The sequence below is a fragment of the Bombyx mori genome, chromosome 7 (genome assembly GCF_030269925.1).
Source record: "Bombyx mori chromosome 7, ASM3026992v2".
NCBI lineage: Eukaryota > Metazoa > Arthropoda > Insecta > Lepidoptera > Bombycidae > Bombyx > Bombyx mori.
The window spans coordinates 13,421,267-13,438,599 of NC_085113.1; the positions used below are offsets into that span (position 1 = coordinate 13,421,267).

At 37.5% G+C, this 17,333-nt stretch overlaps 1 protein-coding gene across 4 annotated transcripts in view; it reads right to left on the reverse strand.

Annotated features, from left to right (window-relative positions):
• LOC101738393 (dystrophin) overlaps positions 1–17,333 on the reverse strand; it is a 513,865-nt gene that overhangs the window by 68,293 nt on the left and 428,239 nt on the right. For all 4 annotated transcript variants that reach the window (XM_038012113.1, XM_062669471.1, XM_062669469.1 and 1 more), the window contains 3 exons: positions 10,019–10,163; positions 8,897–9,020; positions 1,158–1,324 (listed from right to left, as the gene is read on the reverse strand). In XM_038012113.1, the coding sequence (XP_037868041.1) occupies positions 1,158–1,324; positions 8,897–9,020; positions 10,019–10,163 (436 nt within the window). The remainder of the gene's footprint in view (positions 1–1,157; positions 1,325–8,896; positions 9,021–10,018; positions 10,164–17,333) is intronic.

Genomic DNA, 17,333 nt, shown 5'->3' on the forward strand with positions numbered 1-17,333 from the left:
CCCACTTTGTGTTAAGTGGTTACTGGAGTTCATAGACATCTACAGCGTAAATGCGCCACCCAACTAGAGATAAGTTCTAAGGTCTCAGTATAGTTACAACGGCTGCCCCGCCCTTCAAACCGAAACGCATTACTGCTTCACGACAAGAATAGGCAGGGTGGTGGTACCTACCCTTGTGGACTCACAAGAGATCCTACCAACAGTATAAATATTCTACTTTTTAGTTCGACTCCAGAGAAGGAACCCGAGAAAAGCTATGGAAGCTTTCCGAGGAAGACAGCTGGGGCGTGGCCCAAGGCACTACCGTATTTCCAGCGTTAGTCCTGAAGTTTCTGATCAGGAAAATCGGAAATTTTAAATTCTTGTTTTGTAATCTGTCCTTGATAAGCGCGTGATGTTTCAAGCCAATTCGACCTTTAGTGTGGGTGAAAATGGCCATCAAAGATTCATATATATTACTGATGTAATAAAGCCCTGTTAAAATGTATATGACGATAACTTAAATACACTCAGCGGCTTTAGACACTTCACTACATAGTATAAAACAAAGTCGCTTTCTCTGTCCCTATGTATGCTTAAATATTTAAAACTACGCAACGGTTTTTTTTAATAGATAGTAATTGAAGAGGAAGGTTTATATGTATAATAACATCCATTAAATAGTGGAGAAATCAATAATTAATTATAGTTTCCTAGTCTATACTATAATATTATTAAGAGGAAAGATTTGTTTGTTTGTTTGTATTGAATAGGCTCCGAAACTACTGAACCGATTTGAAAAATTCTTTCACTATTTGGAAGCTACACTATTCCCAAGTAACATAAGCTACAATCTTTTTTGAAAAAAATTAGGGATTCTTATTCTCTCCAGTAATGTAACCCAAGGTGTAAAGAAATACCTAAAATATTCTTTAAATCGCGTGCCCTGCGAAAACTATTGATGATAGAATAAAATAATGTACTACCAATTTGTAGAACACATTATTATTTACAAAAAGTGTCGCGACGGCATATGTGTGACTATTATAGTTATGCCGCAATAAGCGTTTATTTAAAAAAATAAAACAACATCGTTGAAATTTTCGTTAAAGACCCGAGCGGAGCCGGAACGGTCCGCTAGTTTTATTAATAAAGGTAAGCTTAAGTTCTAGACATACCTGTACAGCATCATCCAAGCACCTGCCCCACGCGTCGCTGCGGTCGACCAGGTTGTTCCACTTGTCAGCGAGCTTGGCCACCTCGCGGCGGATAGAGCGGGCCAGCTCGCGGGCCTGTTCCTCGGCAGACCGGTAGCCGCGGGAGTCGCCTTCGCTGTCCCGAGATGCTGAAAGGTTTATTAGATTAGGAAAAAATGCTTATTGGGTTTTCTTTAACAAAATATTCTTTTTTTTTTGCTTAGATGGGTGGGCGAGCTCACAGCCCACCTGGTGTTCAGTGGTTACTGGAGCCCATAGACATCTACAACGTAAATGCGCCACCCACCATAAGATATAAGTTCTAAGATCTAGTACAGTTACAACGGCTGCCCCACCCTTCAAACCGAAACGCATTACTGCTTCACGGCAGAAATAGGCGGAGTGGTGATACCTACCGGCGCGGACTCATAAGAGGTCCTACCAACAGTAATTACGCAAATTATAATTTTACGGGTTTGATTTTTATTACACGATGTTATTCCTTCACCCTGGAAGTCAATCGTGAACATTTGTTGAGTACGTATTTCATTGAGCCAGTGCCATTCATTGCTCATATATTTTTGCTAAACTAGCTACCACTGCCTTAATATTGCTAATTTTGATGGTTTTGTTGTATGGCCGTATTTACCCTAGGGCTAAAAGGGCTATGGCCAGGGGCACCTGGTGGTGAGGGGTGGAACAAACCGGAGCGCATTACGTTAAGTTTTGTTTGGACTTTGTGAGCCTGAAGTTTAAAAAAAAACCTATCTGATTAACAAAATTCCAATGGTAGTAAGATTAATAGAATTTTCATTCATAACACAATTCTCACACGACAATAGTACCTATAACTGCAGGATTTTATTTTCTAGTTAAAAGATTTTTGGAACGAAGTTCCTTAACTGGGAAATAACATCCGTAACGTAAGATTTTTATTAGTAATGCACACAGTGTACGACGACTTAACTTTGTAATAACGTACAAAAAATAACATATTATTTTTATTATATATTTTTTATAAATCATTGTGAATAAAATAAAGTTGATAACTTTGTAAAGTAGTTTTTATTTATTTTTATCAATAAAAAATTCATAATAAAAAATGTAAACCCGAATAATTATTTTCTTTATACCTCGAATAGAACTTAAAATTATTAATTTTTTTATAATAAGAAACTTCATGCCTATCCGGTGTCCCACGACACAACACATTTTTTTTTAATAATTTGTAAGATGGGAAACTTTCCCGACCGAGAGCGCTGAATCTTCTACATCCTCCTCTCATCTTGGAGGTCGTTCGTGAGCACGACCTATGTACTTACTTATTCTAAAAACTTAAACTTTAATAACTTATTGTGCCTGCGTATTGGCAAACGCAAAAAAAACAGGAATTAATACAATTTTTGTTTTAGTTGGGTTGACGAAGCATTTTGTGGTTAAGTTAATACTATATTGGCCGCGAGCCCATAGACGCAGTGAGACCCGGGTCGATTTGTCAGTTGCAGCGTAATGACCGTCTGATTCTTCAAATGGTTTTTTTATGATTGAAGGATTACTGGTGGCCCGGAGACCTTTCCAGTTTCACCAGGACAGGTGGGCGCGTAAAGGCTCAGCCAGGTCTTCAAATGTTGTCAATTGATACATGGTATAGATATCGTGGTTTTTTTCTGTCAGCTCTCTACAACATAACTAACAAACTTAAAAGCTTTAAGCGTCCCGCCGCGTACTCCAACGGATGCTTCAGCTTCTGGAGCGTGAGCAGCCTCCGCGACGAGGCCGTAGATTTAATAATTATGTCGTCATTTCCCGAGCGAAAATTCACTCGGCTCTAGATGAAGTTAGTGATTTTTTTTCGAGTTATTTCATGAGACTCGCGGTAATGATTTTTATAAACTGTTTTTAAATTTTTATTTTGTAACGATGATATATTTAGCGCATGTTTCAGCACGGGCGAATTGTGGAATGCCTTCATCGATTTATTTTATTTTATAATTTGCGTAGTTATTGGTGGTAGGACCCCTTGTGAGTCCGCACGGGTAGGTACCACCGCGAAGCAGTAATGCGTTTCGGTTTGCTGCAGCCATTGTAACTATACTGAGGCCTTAGAACTGATATCTCAAGGTGGGTGGCGCATTTACGTTGTAGATGTCTATCGGTTCCAGTAAACACTTAACACCAGGTGGCTGTGAGATCGTCTACCCATCTAAGCAATAAAAAAAAATATCTTTGTTTGTTAGGGGGCAAACTTCGAATGAATCTCACGTTAGGTGTTTACTGGACACATTGACATTACAGTTTGAATTCTACCAACCATATTGAGACACCAGGTCGAATTTAGAATTGTATTGCAAGATCCAAAATCCATCAAACCGACAATATACCTAATTTGAAGATATAGATGAAGATTTCTTTTACTACATGTTGTCCTACTGAATCCAGTCATCGATACAAACGTATAAAATCTAATCTAGATTACAACCTAAAAATGAGTAGGATTCAATCGAGAAATTAACGGTTTTTCTTTTAAAAGAACTGTTTGAAAAACTCGTAGTCGAATGGCGGCGGCGTGTCGCTACGTTTTCAATATTTACGACCGCACCAATGACCGTAACGGACGCGTTTACCGCCAAAACCAGGGCGGGCCCGCTTTTATCGATAAAACATCGATTCCTGGATATTATTTTTATCGAAACTGTAGTTTATAGCCATTGTTTCAGTACGCTCCGTTAAGGGCGGTTCGTTGTTCAAATTGCGGGTAGTTTTGTACCGCCATTCCGCCTATTTCCACCACGAAGCAATCATGCGTTACAATTTCAAGATTAGGAGAACCGTTATTAAAACACACTTAACGCTTTGAGCTCTTGTGTGATGCTGTTAAAGTCGTTATGTTCTTTGTGGAAGTTGTTCGTGAAAATATATTGACGTACATAATTTCTCTTACCGAAAATTATTTATAGATTATTGCCAGCTATCAGCATAGGTAGGAAAAAAAAGCAATATAAATTCTATTGTGCAAACAAATATTGATTTCTATTTATATACTCGGAAGACAGACTGATTGGACGGATAGATGGATTATCTCAAGCGCGGTATATTCAAAAGTTCTTGAAATTGTCGTTAGTGCGATTCACGTTTTCATTCGCCGATAAATAACGTTACAGGGAGAGAAACTGGTTTTGAGATTCACAACAGATGGCAATCAAAACGTATTTTGTTTTAGTGAGATTATATAGGCACTCCACGAAGACACGAATTTGCCAAAACAAAAGGCATCCAAAATTTAATTCGTGTCATATCGTGAAAGCTTCGTAAATCTAACATAACAGTATCAAGTTCAGGATGCGCGCACGTACGGGCTGGTCTAAACAAACTTTCGTTATTCGACAGCTTCACGGATTACTCTCCCCCGCCCCGGGACATGGATATTCAAAAGCGCCTTCACACGTCGGGGCTATTCCTGCAGCTCATATCAAATATTATGAAGTAATCGTGGCCTAAAGTTATGAAGTCGTCGTGGCCTAAAGGATAAGACGTCCGGTGCATTCGTGTTGAGCGATGCACCGGTATTCGAATCCCAAGCAGGTACCTACCAATTTTTCCAATGAAATACGTACCTCGACAAATGATCACTATTCCTTCAACGGTGAAGGAATAACATCGTGTAATAAAAATCAAACTCGCAAAATTATAATTTGCGTAATTACTGGTGGTAGGACCTCTTGTGATTCCGCGCGGGTGGGTACCACCGCCCCGACTATTTCTGCCGTGAAGCAGTAATGCGTTTCGGTTTGAAGGGTGGGGCAGCCGTTGTAACTATACTGAGACCTTAGAATTTATAACTCAAGGTGGGTGGCGCATTTACGTTGTAGATGTCTATGTGCTCCAGTAACCACTTAACACCAGGTGGGCTGTGAGCTCGTCAACCCATCTAAACAATAAAAAAAAATAACTAAAAGGTTCCAACTCATACACACATCACCTTCAGTCGATCCTACCAGAGCTAGCGTACATATGCGTTCAGGCCGTATGCGATGGCGCCGGCCGGCTGCTCTACACTAAAGTCCGACTGCTCTACACTGAGTTCCGACTGAACTGCAGTGATTGAAACGTCGACGTCACGGAATTCGCAATTACCGGCCGCCGGGCTCGTACTAATTACGTTCGGCCCGCCCGTTCGATTCCCAGCTCGTTAACCGATCATTGTTTTAATTGTACGTCATATATATTATACTAGGGGCCCGATCCGGCTCCGCTCGGGTCTTTAACAAAAACGATATTTGACGTTGTTTTATTTTTTTAAATAAAAGAGCACTTATTGCGGCATAACTAACTAGTCAGGTCATAAGTATTGTCACACAGTAAAAACTTTTCTTTTAGAATGCTGGCCACAAAAAAGTTTATTGAATTCGAATTGTTCATGAAAATAAAAATGTATACTTTTAGAATTTTACTCATTTTTAAATATGGAGTGGACGCTTAAAGAAGACCGTGTTGCAGTTATTGCGTTGCATCGTTGCGGTTACGCGCCAATTCAAATTTTTAACATACTGGAAAATTTGAATATAACCAAAAGATTCGTTTATCGTACCATCAAACGATACAATGAAGACTCTAGTGTAGATGACAGGTCAAGAAGTGGTCGCCCTCGGTCTGTTAGGACTCCAGCAGTGATAAAAGCTGTGAAGGCGCGAATTCAAAGAAATCCCAAACGTAAGCAGAAACTGTTGGCCCTTCAGATGGGGTTAAGCAGAACCACGGTGAAAAGGGTGTTAAATGAAGACTTAGGGCTTCGGCATATCGAAGAAAAACAGGACATCGTTTAAATGCTCGTCTAATGGACCTGAGACTGAAGAGATGCCGCGCTTTGTTGAAGCGGTACGCGGGAAAAAAATATCGGGAAATTCTTTTTTCGGATGTAAAAATTTTTACCGTAGAAGAGAGCTACAACAAACAAAATGATAAGGTGTACGCACATAGTAGTGAAGAAGCGAGCAACCGTATTCCGCGTGTCCAACGAGGTCATTTTCCATCCTCGCTCATGGTATGGTTGGAAGTTTCTTATTGGGGCTTAACGGAGGTACATTTTTGTGAGAAAGGTGTAAAAACGAATGCAGTTGTGTATCAAAATACAGTCCTGACGAACCTTGTGGAACCTGTTTCTCATACCATGTTCAATAACAGGCACTGGGTATTCCAACAAGATTCGCCGCCAGCTCATAGAGCGAAGAGCACACAAGACTGGCTGGCGGTGCGTGAAATCGACTTTATCCGGCACGAAGACTGGCCCTCCTCCAGTCCAGATTTGAATCCGTTAGATTACAAGATATGGCAACACTTGGAGAAAAAGGCGTACTCAAAGCCTCATCCCAATTTGGAGTCACTCAAGACATCCTTGATTAAGGCAGCCGCCGATATTGACATGGACCTCGTTCGTGCTGCGATAGACGACTGGCCGCGCAGATTGAAGGCTTGTATTCAAAATCGCGGAGGTCATTTTGAATAAGCTTTAGTGTCATAAGAATCTATGTTTTGTTAAGTTCATTTTGGTATATGAATGGTTACATAATGAATAAACTTGTTTCAATTATTTTACATTAAACATGTGACAGAATTTATGACCTGACTAGGTATAATAGTTAGACATATGCTGTCATGACATTTTTTGTAAATAATAGTGTGTTCTACAAAGTCGTCGTACGTTATTCTATCATCAATAGTTTTCGCTGGACACGCGATGTAAAGAATATTTTAGGTAATTTTTTTACACCCTGGGTTATTTCACGCGATGTAAATAATATTTTATAGGTCATTTTTTTACACCCTGGGTTTTTGATTATTAACACATTATTGAAGTTTTAGTAAGGGTCCCTAATTTTTTTCACTCGGGAATAGTGTAGCTTCCAAGCAGTGAAAGAAATTTTCAAATTTTCAAAAAATAGAAAAATCGGTTCAGTACTTTCGGAGCCTATTCAATACCAACAAACAAGCAAACAAATCTTTCTTCTTTATAATATTAGTATAGAAGTATAGACTAGTTTTTGCCCGCGACTTCGTCCGCGTGGAATAGCTACTTTGGCGTAACGCTAAATTTTACCGATGCGACTTCATTTACGTAAAAAGTTTGAATATTTTTGAATAATAGGATGTTAAGGAGCTATTTAAGGAACCAAAATCAGGGTTTTTAACCGACTTCAAAAGAGGAGGTTATCAATTCGGAAAAAGCTCTAATTTTGAAACATTCTTTGTTGGCGCTCCGCTTGTAATGGTCTTAGCATGATGTTATATAGCCTATAGCCTTTCTCAATAAATAGGCTATCTAACACTGAACATTATTGTTAGTTACACTGTATAAACTTTATCGGTTTCTGGTCAGTTAAATATGAATTATTTTCAATAGTTTTCCCTAAACTATATGTATATCAGATTTTTTATATTTGAATTCATTTTATATTTCATAATTAAATTTGAATTTCAATCCCTTCGAGAGTGATGAACTTTCATATTCACTTTCAAACCCCAATTCACCTTCTTAGGGGTGAACAGTTTTTTTCACGTAAAATGGGGTTCACACCGTATATTCATGTTGATCGATTGAGTCATTAAAACGTACAAGCATGACACATTCTCGCATTTTTTTAAGTTGAAGTATGGATAAGCTATTGTGATACAAAATAATTCGACGTCCAGTAGCATGGTAACATTGGTGACGTCATACGCGTCACGATGACGTCAACAAGTCGAGGCACTAAGTCGAGGCCGATCCTTTGCCCCGTCGGACCGGAAGAGTCTGACTTAGCTTAGAAAGTAATAATGGCTTATATCTTTGTTACTTTGCTTGTGTTTACTTTGTTTTTCTTTTTTTTTCCTACCTATGCTGATAGCTTTGAGAGGCTGTATCAGCTTCTCCTTGACGTGTAGGTGAGCTCACGGGGCTCAAACCGGGAGTGTTGCAAACACTGGCCCTAGCAAGAGCCGTGCTTCACAAAATCTACCACCGGATTGGAAACGCGACCCACTGAGAAGATCCGGCGAGAAACTCAGTGGGCTGTGTCTGTGTGTTTAAAAGAAACTTATTCCTCGTACAAAGATATATTAATAATTGTTTAAGGTCCGTACTCAATGTATAGTACAGATCCGTGCGTTTGTCGCGTGTGACATACAGATATCAAACGACAACAATCAGAGCGGAAGATCGAGAGTCTGTTGTGCATATGTGACACAAACAAATTTGCATATTGATATATTATTGAGTAGGTATTGACTGATACCTATACAAAACACCTTACGTCTCTAGGGGGTTGTGATTACATTATTTAACATGGGAAGGACGTGAGTTCGACCTTTTCCACACAGCGATGAAAGTCGTAGAAATATGTATTATATGTAAATATGTATTATATGTAATATCATTATTTGCTCTATATTATAATTTTGGAGGTTTTATTTTTAGTGAGAGTTGTAGCCCTTGTTTGGCTTGCATTCGACTTTTGTCATGTTCGGGGAAACAGATAAGAACATAAGTATAATATTTAGTACTAAATGACAGTGACTGTTGAAAAATCTCCTTCTTCGAACGAGGTATACAAAAAGTCCTTAGCTATGAGAGTGGTTTGGTTGTATCTTTGACATTGTTAATGACTATAAGCGACGTCTAGGATTCAGCGGGTCGTATATTATAAAACATCTTATTTTCAACATTAAAAAAAAGGTAATTAACTCACGTTCAGTATCACTGGTGTCGGAGAGAGGTGGTTCGTTGGCGATGTACTGCCTTCCGCTGAGGAGGTTGCTCTCCACCACTGGACGCTTGTCTTCCAATTGTCTCCTGAAGGCGCGATGATCATCCTTTAAGAAGAACAAAAAATACACTCGTTAAATTTTCATCAAACTCTTTCTTTTGGAAATAAAATACAGAAAAAATTGTGGCAGGGATTAGGTCGGTGGTCCTTCATTTGGAGCCGTGCGATAAACTCCCTCCGGTTCTGCACTAATACATGAAATATTTCAGAAAGTAATCATCCTTATACCTTAAAAGTACATTTACCCTTGAAGCCTTTTAGCGCCGCGTAGCAAAAAACACCCCAAAATCACCTGTCATTTGTTTTTCCCGCGCAAACAGGCGTCGGCCATTTCGTGCTGTCATCCGTACGCTTAATGGCGGCAAATATAGCTCGTGATTTAATACGTTCGCAAGCTCAGATATTAGAACGAACGCCACGGAATTGTTTATTATCACATGCGACATTCTGTTTTGCCTTGTTTTAATATGTTTTTGGGGTTTTCCAGCTGGAGATAAATTAAGGATGGTTTGCCGACAAAACTTTCAAGGTGAAGAGATACGGACATTTTAAGTTTAGTCTGGTAAATACGCTTATGATAATAAAAAAAATGATGATGCTACCTCGATTGTACTCTCGGGCTAGTGGTTAGTGAATTTGACTACAGTACAACGGAGTTAAGTTAAATTTCAAGGCATTAGCCATGTGGTATATGTCCTCTTTGCTGGTTCAAGCGGATAAAACAAGAAAATACCTTATATCAAGGAATTTTACGAGGTATCGAGTTTATAATATTTTAATTGATGAGAGAATGTTAAGTAGTTAACTCTTGTTTTCATGTTCTTTTCAATATATTTTTTTATGTCGCACTGTTAACATTTAAATTTAGCCTATTTTTCCGCTGTTTGTAAAATTGCTGTAACATGTCATAGTGTGTTATAAGAGATTGCTGTACATGCCTGTAATTGGCTTACATACCAGTACTTAATTTTATACATATTAATTTTAAGCTTGAATGTTTTGTGTGTATTGCTGTTGGTGTGTCTAAATAAATAAATAACATACTTGCTGCTTTAGGAGGGCGGTGAGGTCTCCCCTCGGAGGTGCTAGAGCGTTCAATTCTGTCTCTTTCCTGATGACCCACTCAGTTAACTCCCGGAGAGACAGCAGCAATGCGGACCAATGTTCGGCGTTGCTCTCAAGGCGGTTTCTGCGGACAAAAAACATTTGTGATTCAGAGTTATCTCATTTAACATAACTTATTTTTAAGTACCTGTAATGTACAGACGGAAGCCCATAATTTTATTGCGTTTATGGGCAGGTGGGTGCACAACTGTCATGTGGCTATCAGGCAACATGATATGGATGGTATTACCTTAATACATTGCGTTGAAGTCGTCATTGTATTGTACAACAATTGTTATCCCAATAATCTAGAATCTCGTAAACCACCTTTCTTTTCATTCGTTATTTTCATCACTGATCATTAAGCCCCTCTCTAAGAAAGGTTGACTCAAGGTAATTGGACCAATCGTTAAAACATTAAGCCGTATCATATAATAACGTGTATATAATATTACTAGCGACCCGCCCTCGCTTTGCTTCGGAAACTGTAATTTATTATTGATTTCTCCACTACTTAATGGATGTTGTTAAACATATAAACCTTCCTCTTCAATCACTCTATCTATTAAAAAAACCGCATCAAAATCCGTTGCGTAGTTTTAAAGATTTAAGCATACAGAGAGACAGAGAAAGTGACTTTGTTTTATACTATTTAGTGATTATGTTGTATCGACGGCACTGAGTAGGACAATGAAGAAAAAGGATAATCTTTAAACAGAAACCCGCAGCCCGCGATCCTCATATTTCAGAATAATTTACGCTTTTCACGAAACATACTATGGTTTGAAAGTTCAAGTAAAATAAACCATGTTGAGTCCTCGGAGTGTGTTCAGAATGTAGCTCCAAAACTTGGCTGCGAGCTCGCACTGTGTAAAAGTAAATCCCGAGATTTTAGGACGTAGTGAGGGGTGCTGCATCGATGAATTTTATCGAGATTTTACTCTTGTTGAATTATTATTCTAAAAAAAATTCAATATCGATAAATTATCTGATATAAAGAGTAACGTGACATTGATCAGCTGACGCTCGAAATAAGGGAGACTTGAAGACTTTATAGAATTGTTTTAATATAAATAATGCTATTAAAATTATAACGTTTTCCTAATGGACAAGCTAAAAATCTTCCCATAAATATGAGCACCGGTTATATTTTTCTGTAAATCGCAAGCAAAAGACAAATAAGGGTGGGGCGGTATAAAATCGTGCTGCCTTCACGTTGTAAGCATCGCCACAACACTAGCTTCATTATTACTGAGTTTATAGTATTTAATATAATTTAAGACGGAAACTTTGTAGACGTATGTATACATAAAATATATATAAAATATTTTTCTTAATGAAATAAAGTGCCGATAACAATATACAACATTTATATTTCAAGATCATTAATTAGAACCAAAAATATTAACTATCATTTAATAATGATTTAAATTAAAATACATAATTAAACAATTTCATGAATAACTAAGCGCCATTTCGAGGGCTAGTGCGGGAGCTATCGATGTTTATTGTTAATTTAAATGTAAAGAAACTATATTTCTTTATAGTACATTTGTACAGCCCTCTATAGCTCCTATGTAATAATATAGATGGCGCTGTCGATAATGGTGACTTAAAATAAATAAATATATTTGGTCTATAATTATAATAGGTATCTCACCTGAAAACAAATAAACGACATTCAAAGTCCACCACTCTCAATCCCTTATAATAATTATCCAATTTAATTTAGTAACAATATGGCAGATGTCATCTCATTCAATATCAATGTATGTCACCATTATCGACAGCGTCATCTATACGATTACATATTATTATAAATATAATAGTTTTAAAATCTCGCCGTGAAGGCAAAATGAGCTTTCTTTAAAACTGACATCGTAAGAAAATCAAACATTATTATGAAGATTTTAAATCTTTAATACAATTAGATATACCTACTTGCGAGATGTTAAGGGGCGTAATTCAAAAACTTGGCACAGAGTCTGTTCAGCCGGGGCTCTGTTCAAACTATGTACATTCCGTAGTTCAGTAATGAGATTGTATCGATAATTTGTAAATCTTATATAATGAAATATAAATAGGTGAAGCAAAAACTTTGTACCTGTTTTTACGAAAATTGCGCCAACGGAGGAGTGTGAAATTTCTCACACTTATAGAGAGAATATAGAGAAGGAGTGCACAATGCTAATTTTTTTATTTTATATATGCATAAAAATTTTATGTAGTCAATAAAAAACATTACACACACTGCCATGTATTTGTCACAACACATACATATAAATATACTATATTATGCTTATTGTCTTACTTTTCTTATGACTTCTAGTCTGTGGTCATATTGAAAATAGATCAATATTGTTTGTCTTTAAGATTATTTATCTATAGTTTTGGCGAAATCTGTGATTATATTATAGAAGTATAATAGTGTTTGATAATAGAACCATAATAATGTTTAAATATAAAATTTCAAATAATTATAGTCGAATTTCGACTACTGCGCGACCACTAGTATTATGAAATTCACCAATGTCGCGCGTCGCTACCTGCGCTTTGACCCGCGTATAAAATTTATTTTTGATCGATTCAAATGAAACCTTTCCGTATTACTTCTTGTTTAATTCAAACTACTGATTACTGTTACTGGTGGTAGGACCTTTTGAGAGTCCGCGCGGGTAGGTACCACCACCCTGCCTATTTCTGCCGTGAAGCGGTAATGCGTTTCGGTTTGAAGGGTGGAGCAGCCGTTGTAACTATACTTGAGGAACTTATATCTCAAAGTGGGTGGCGCACTTACGTTGTATATATCTATGGGCTCCAGTAACCACTTAGCACCAGGTGGGCTGTGAGCTCGTCCACCCATCTTAGCAATAAAAAATAAATAAAAAACTAATTAAATACGGGACTGGTGCGAGTTGATTTTTGACATTTCTGCAGGTGGGGATGGAGCCAAGTTCACGAGTCTTCTAGCTGGTTACCGGACCTCATAAGCATCACGACGTGAATGCCACCACCCTTCTTGACAAAGGAAGGTTTTGAAATATTAATCTTGATGTGACGGTTGTCCTACTCTAAAACAAAGACTACCAGTGAGGACTCACAATACTCCGTAGCACGAGTAGAGGGTAGTTTGAAGTATTTCATACGAGAGCTTAAGGAACACCACTGGTATTACTACCACGGTTTGAAGGGTGGGGCAGCCGTTGTAACTATACTTGAGACCTTAGAACTTATATCCCAAGGCGGGTGGCGAATTTACGTCGTGGATGTCTATGGGCTCCAGTAACCACTTAACACCAGGTGGGCTGTGAGCTCGTCCACCCATCTAAGCAATAAAAAAAAAGATTAATTACGACTTTTGATTGTATTTCATGAACGAAGATAGAGTGAGTCTTTCGGAATGACTGAGTGCATAGTAAGTAATTACATAACTGTCAGATGTCATTAGATAACTTCGACATAGAATTAGTGAGAAGACGTGTAATGGAAAAGTTAGTGAATTCGTTTTAGCTCATTATAGTAAGACTTTTTGGCGGGAACGCGAGGGGTGAAGTTGTACGATTTGTTTTATTTTGTCTATTTAGTGTTTCTTCAGGTTTAAATGTGTAATAACGGTGGTTTATTAACTGTTTAATATCAGTGAAAGTGCACAAATGTGGGGAAATGAAACAAAGCCACTGGACGTAACTTCTCTGGATCCTCCAAAAAGTCCACTGAAAAAATCTTAGTAAATGACCATTTACTGAGATTATATTTCATCCCATGTCATCTCATCTCATTTCATATGATTTCATTTTATTTCATTTCATTTTATAATATAATATAATTTTTCATATAAAAGATTAGGCTGTATGGTATGATACCTTTACCTTTCCAATTGGAAAAATAAAACTACTACTACTCATTATAATAAATAATAATACTTAACATCGAACGACAAAGTCGCATCACTATTGTAGTGATGTATTTAAGCAACTACGCCAAGTTTCACATTTGAAATAATCTCGCAACATTTCAATTTTAAAATGGCAAGTTTGAACTCGGAAGCACCAAGCAACCAAAGTGTTTTTCAGTCGGTTATATGAAGCGTTAAGAGTGCTCACGAATGCTCACGGGAATGTTATTTCATTTTATCGAGTAGACGAATGAGTTTACGGCTTTACTAGTGCTACGAAGTCCCGTAGACGGCATAAGCGGGACTAACGCCCCCTTCAGATGCTAACGATAACAGTCAACGTGGTTAAATAATACAGACTAGAGGTCCCGCAGTAGTCGAAATTCGACTATAATTAATTGGAATTGTAAGTTTGTACACTATTATGATTGTATTTTATACTTCTATAATCACAAATTTCGCCAAGACTACACTATAAAAAATATTAACAAAGACAAACAATATTTAATCTCAATTTGACAACAGACGTCAAGAACAAGAGTTTGACAATAAATAGTATGCATGCGTGTGTGCGTCTAATACATGGTATGTAGTGAGTGTAATGTTTTCTTTATTGATTTAATGTATCTCTTATGCATTATTTTAAAAAAATATTAGCATTGTGCACTTCTTCTCTATAAGCGTGGAAAATTTCATACTCCTCCGTCCGCGCAATTTTCGTAAAAAGGGATACAAAGTTTTTGCCTCACGTATTAATATATAGATAATATTCGAAACAGGTTCACCAAGTTAGAGCTTCGTGAGCTCCCTTACTTGTACTGTGATAGATTCACGACCCCTAGAGATCATTAGAATAGGTAGGAAAAAAACGTAACAGATGAGACACGCGATACAGACCGAGTAATAAATTCTACGTCACTTCGGACTTCGGGGCTGCGTTGATCTGCCCTCTCCACAGCCCTCTCCTATACGCTTATCTATAGTTCTATACTTATTATTATATTATATTATATAATATTATAAAGAGGAAAGATTTGTTTGTTTGTTTCGAATAGGCTCCGAAACTACTGAGCCGATTTTAAAAATTCTTTTACTGTTTGGAAGCTACACTATTCCCAAGTAACATAGACTATAATCATTTTTGAAAAAAATTAGGGATCCTTACTAAAACTCCAATAATGTAACCTAAGGTGTAAAAAAAATACCTAAAATATTCTTTACATCGCGTGCCCTGCGAAAACTATTGTTGATAGAATAAAGTAATGTACTACGACTTTGTAAAACAAATTATTATTTACAAAAAGTGTCGCTACAGCATATGTCTAACTATTATAGTTATGCCACAATAAGTGTTCTTTTAATTTAAAAAATAAAACAACGCCGTTGAAATTTTTGTTAAAAATCCAAGCGGAGCCGGAGCGGGCCGCTAGTAAATTATACTCGTACACTTCCCGAACGAAGTAGTAGCGACGTGGTCTCGTCTCTCCGCCTCTACGTAGAGCGTTACAAGTGTTTAATTGCGGTTTCTGTGTAGAACAAAATAAATATGTTTTTATTTACCTACCCGATGTTTAAATGAAAGAAAGTTGTACCACATACAAAAATATATTATATTCTAACGACAAACTACTTTGTACTCATTCATTTAATATTGGCCACTCATTATACGTAGTATGTTGAACCCTTAGAGTATAAGCTAGTTAGTTTGCTTATGTATACTCTAAGGTTGAACCTGTCTATATTGAACACATTTTAATTGTTTGAATTATTAACTTTAAATGTGTTAATGATTGATATTGTGAATTTCCTTGTCCATCTGTTACTGTTATCTACGAAACTATTTTTGCCCTAGTCAATGCTAATGACGAAATAGTCATGACAGCGACTTCACAAGTTACACATACCCTCAAATTTAAATTGTGACAATAAAACAACAACCCATAAAACATTACGAAACTATATTTTCTATCTACCGCCGCAGAACGTAAAAGCTCAATAAAGTGCTTCCGAAAGCTATCTCACGCTTTATACGGCGCTGAAATCACTAAACGGAGCTTTTACTGCGCCACGCATGCAGATCGCTTTGTGACGCGTCTATACTGCAAGCGGCTGGCGGGAGTGACAGCGTTTTTCGGGTCGTTGACTTATGGAATCCCGATGGTTCTGACTCTGGTCAGTCGCCACGTCCTGCATATTCATAGTAATCATACATTCGGAGTTGAAGGGTGGGCGAGTCTATTTCCATATTACATATATCACAAATGTAATGTGACATGGCAAATATTTTTCAATTTATTTTACACTAGCGACCCGCCCTCGCTTCGCTTCGGAAACATTAAATTTTATTATTGAATAGTTGAGTCCCGCGATGTTACCTGTGATTATTGTCGTATCGCAGGTAACGTCGCGGGGCGAAGCTAGTCTAAAAAAAGCCGGAACAAACAGACAGACAGACAAAGAATGTAAAAAATGTTATTTTGGTGTATGTACCGTATATATATTCATATGCATGTCGTAAAAAGCGGTTATTACAATATTACAAACAGACACTCCAATTTTATTTATATGTATAGATTCGCTGTTATATAATGTGTCGCACTCACGAGCCACGAGCTCTATCGCAGATAGAGGCTTATAGTTTTATGAGAATTGTCAAGATCTATATCGCTTTTTTTTTTGTTTTTTTTTTTTCACTTCGAAATGCGACAATTTGATGATTCACATTTTACGTTTAGAAAGTTACAAAAAAGAATTGATTTGTGGATAGCAGACGAGGGAATAATTTCTGTATACTCATAATATAATGTGATAATATACTATAATGATATTATACCACCCATATAATGGATACGGTTTTTTTTTGCTTAGATGGGTGGACGAGCTCACAGCACACCTGGTGTTAAGTGGTCACTGGAACCCATAGACATCTGCAACGTAAATGCGCCACCCACCTTGGGATATAAATTCTAAGGTCTCAAGTATAGTTACAACGGCTGCCCCACCCTCCAAACCGAAACGCATTACTGCTTCACGGCAGAAATAGGCAGATTATAATTTTGTGGGTTTGTTTTTTATTACACGATGTTATTCCTTCACCGCGGAAGTCAATCGTGAACATTTGTTGAGTACGTATTTCATTGAGCCAGTGCCATTCATTGCAGAAATAGGCAGGGTGGTGGTACCTACCCATGGGCACTCACAAGAGGTCCAACCACGTAAGTACGTGCGAGAAGACGCAAGATGTTTTGCTATGCATTTCCTATAAAAAAAGCGCGATCCAATAATGAACATCCATGGTGTTTTTGTGTGTGTTTTTTTTATTGTTATTAGCTGTTCCGTTTAAAATAATTAACAAAATGA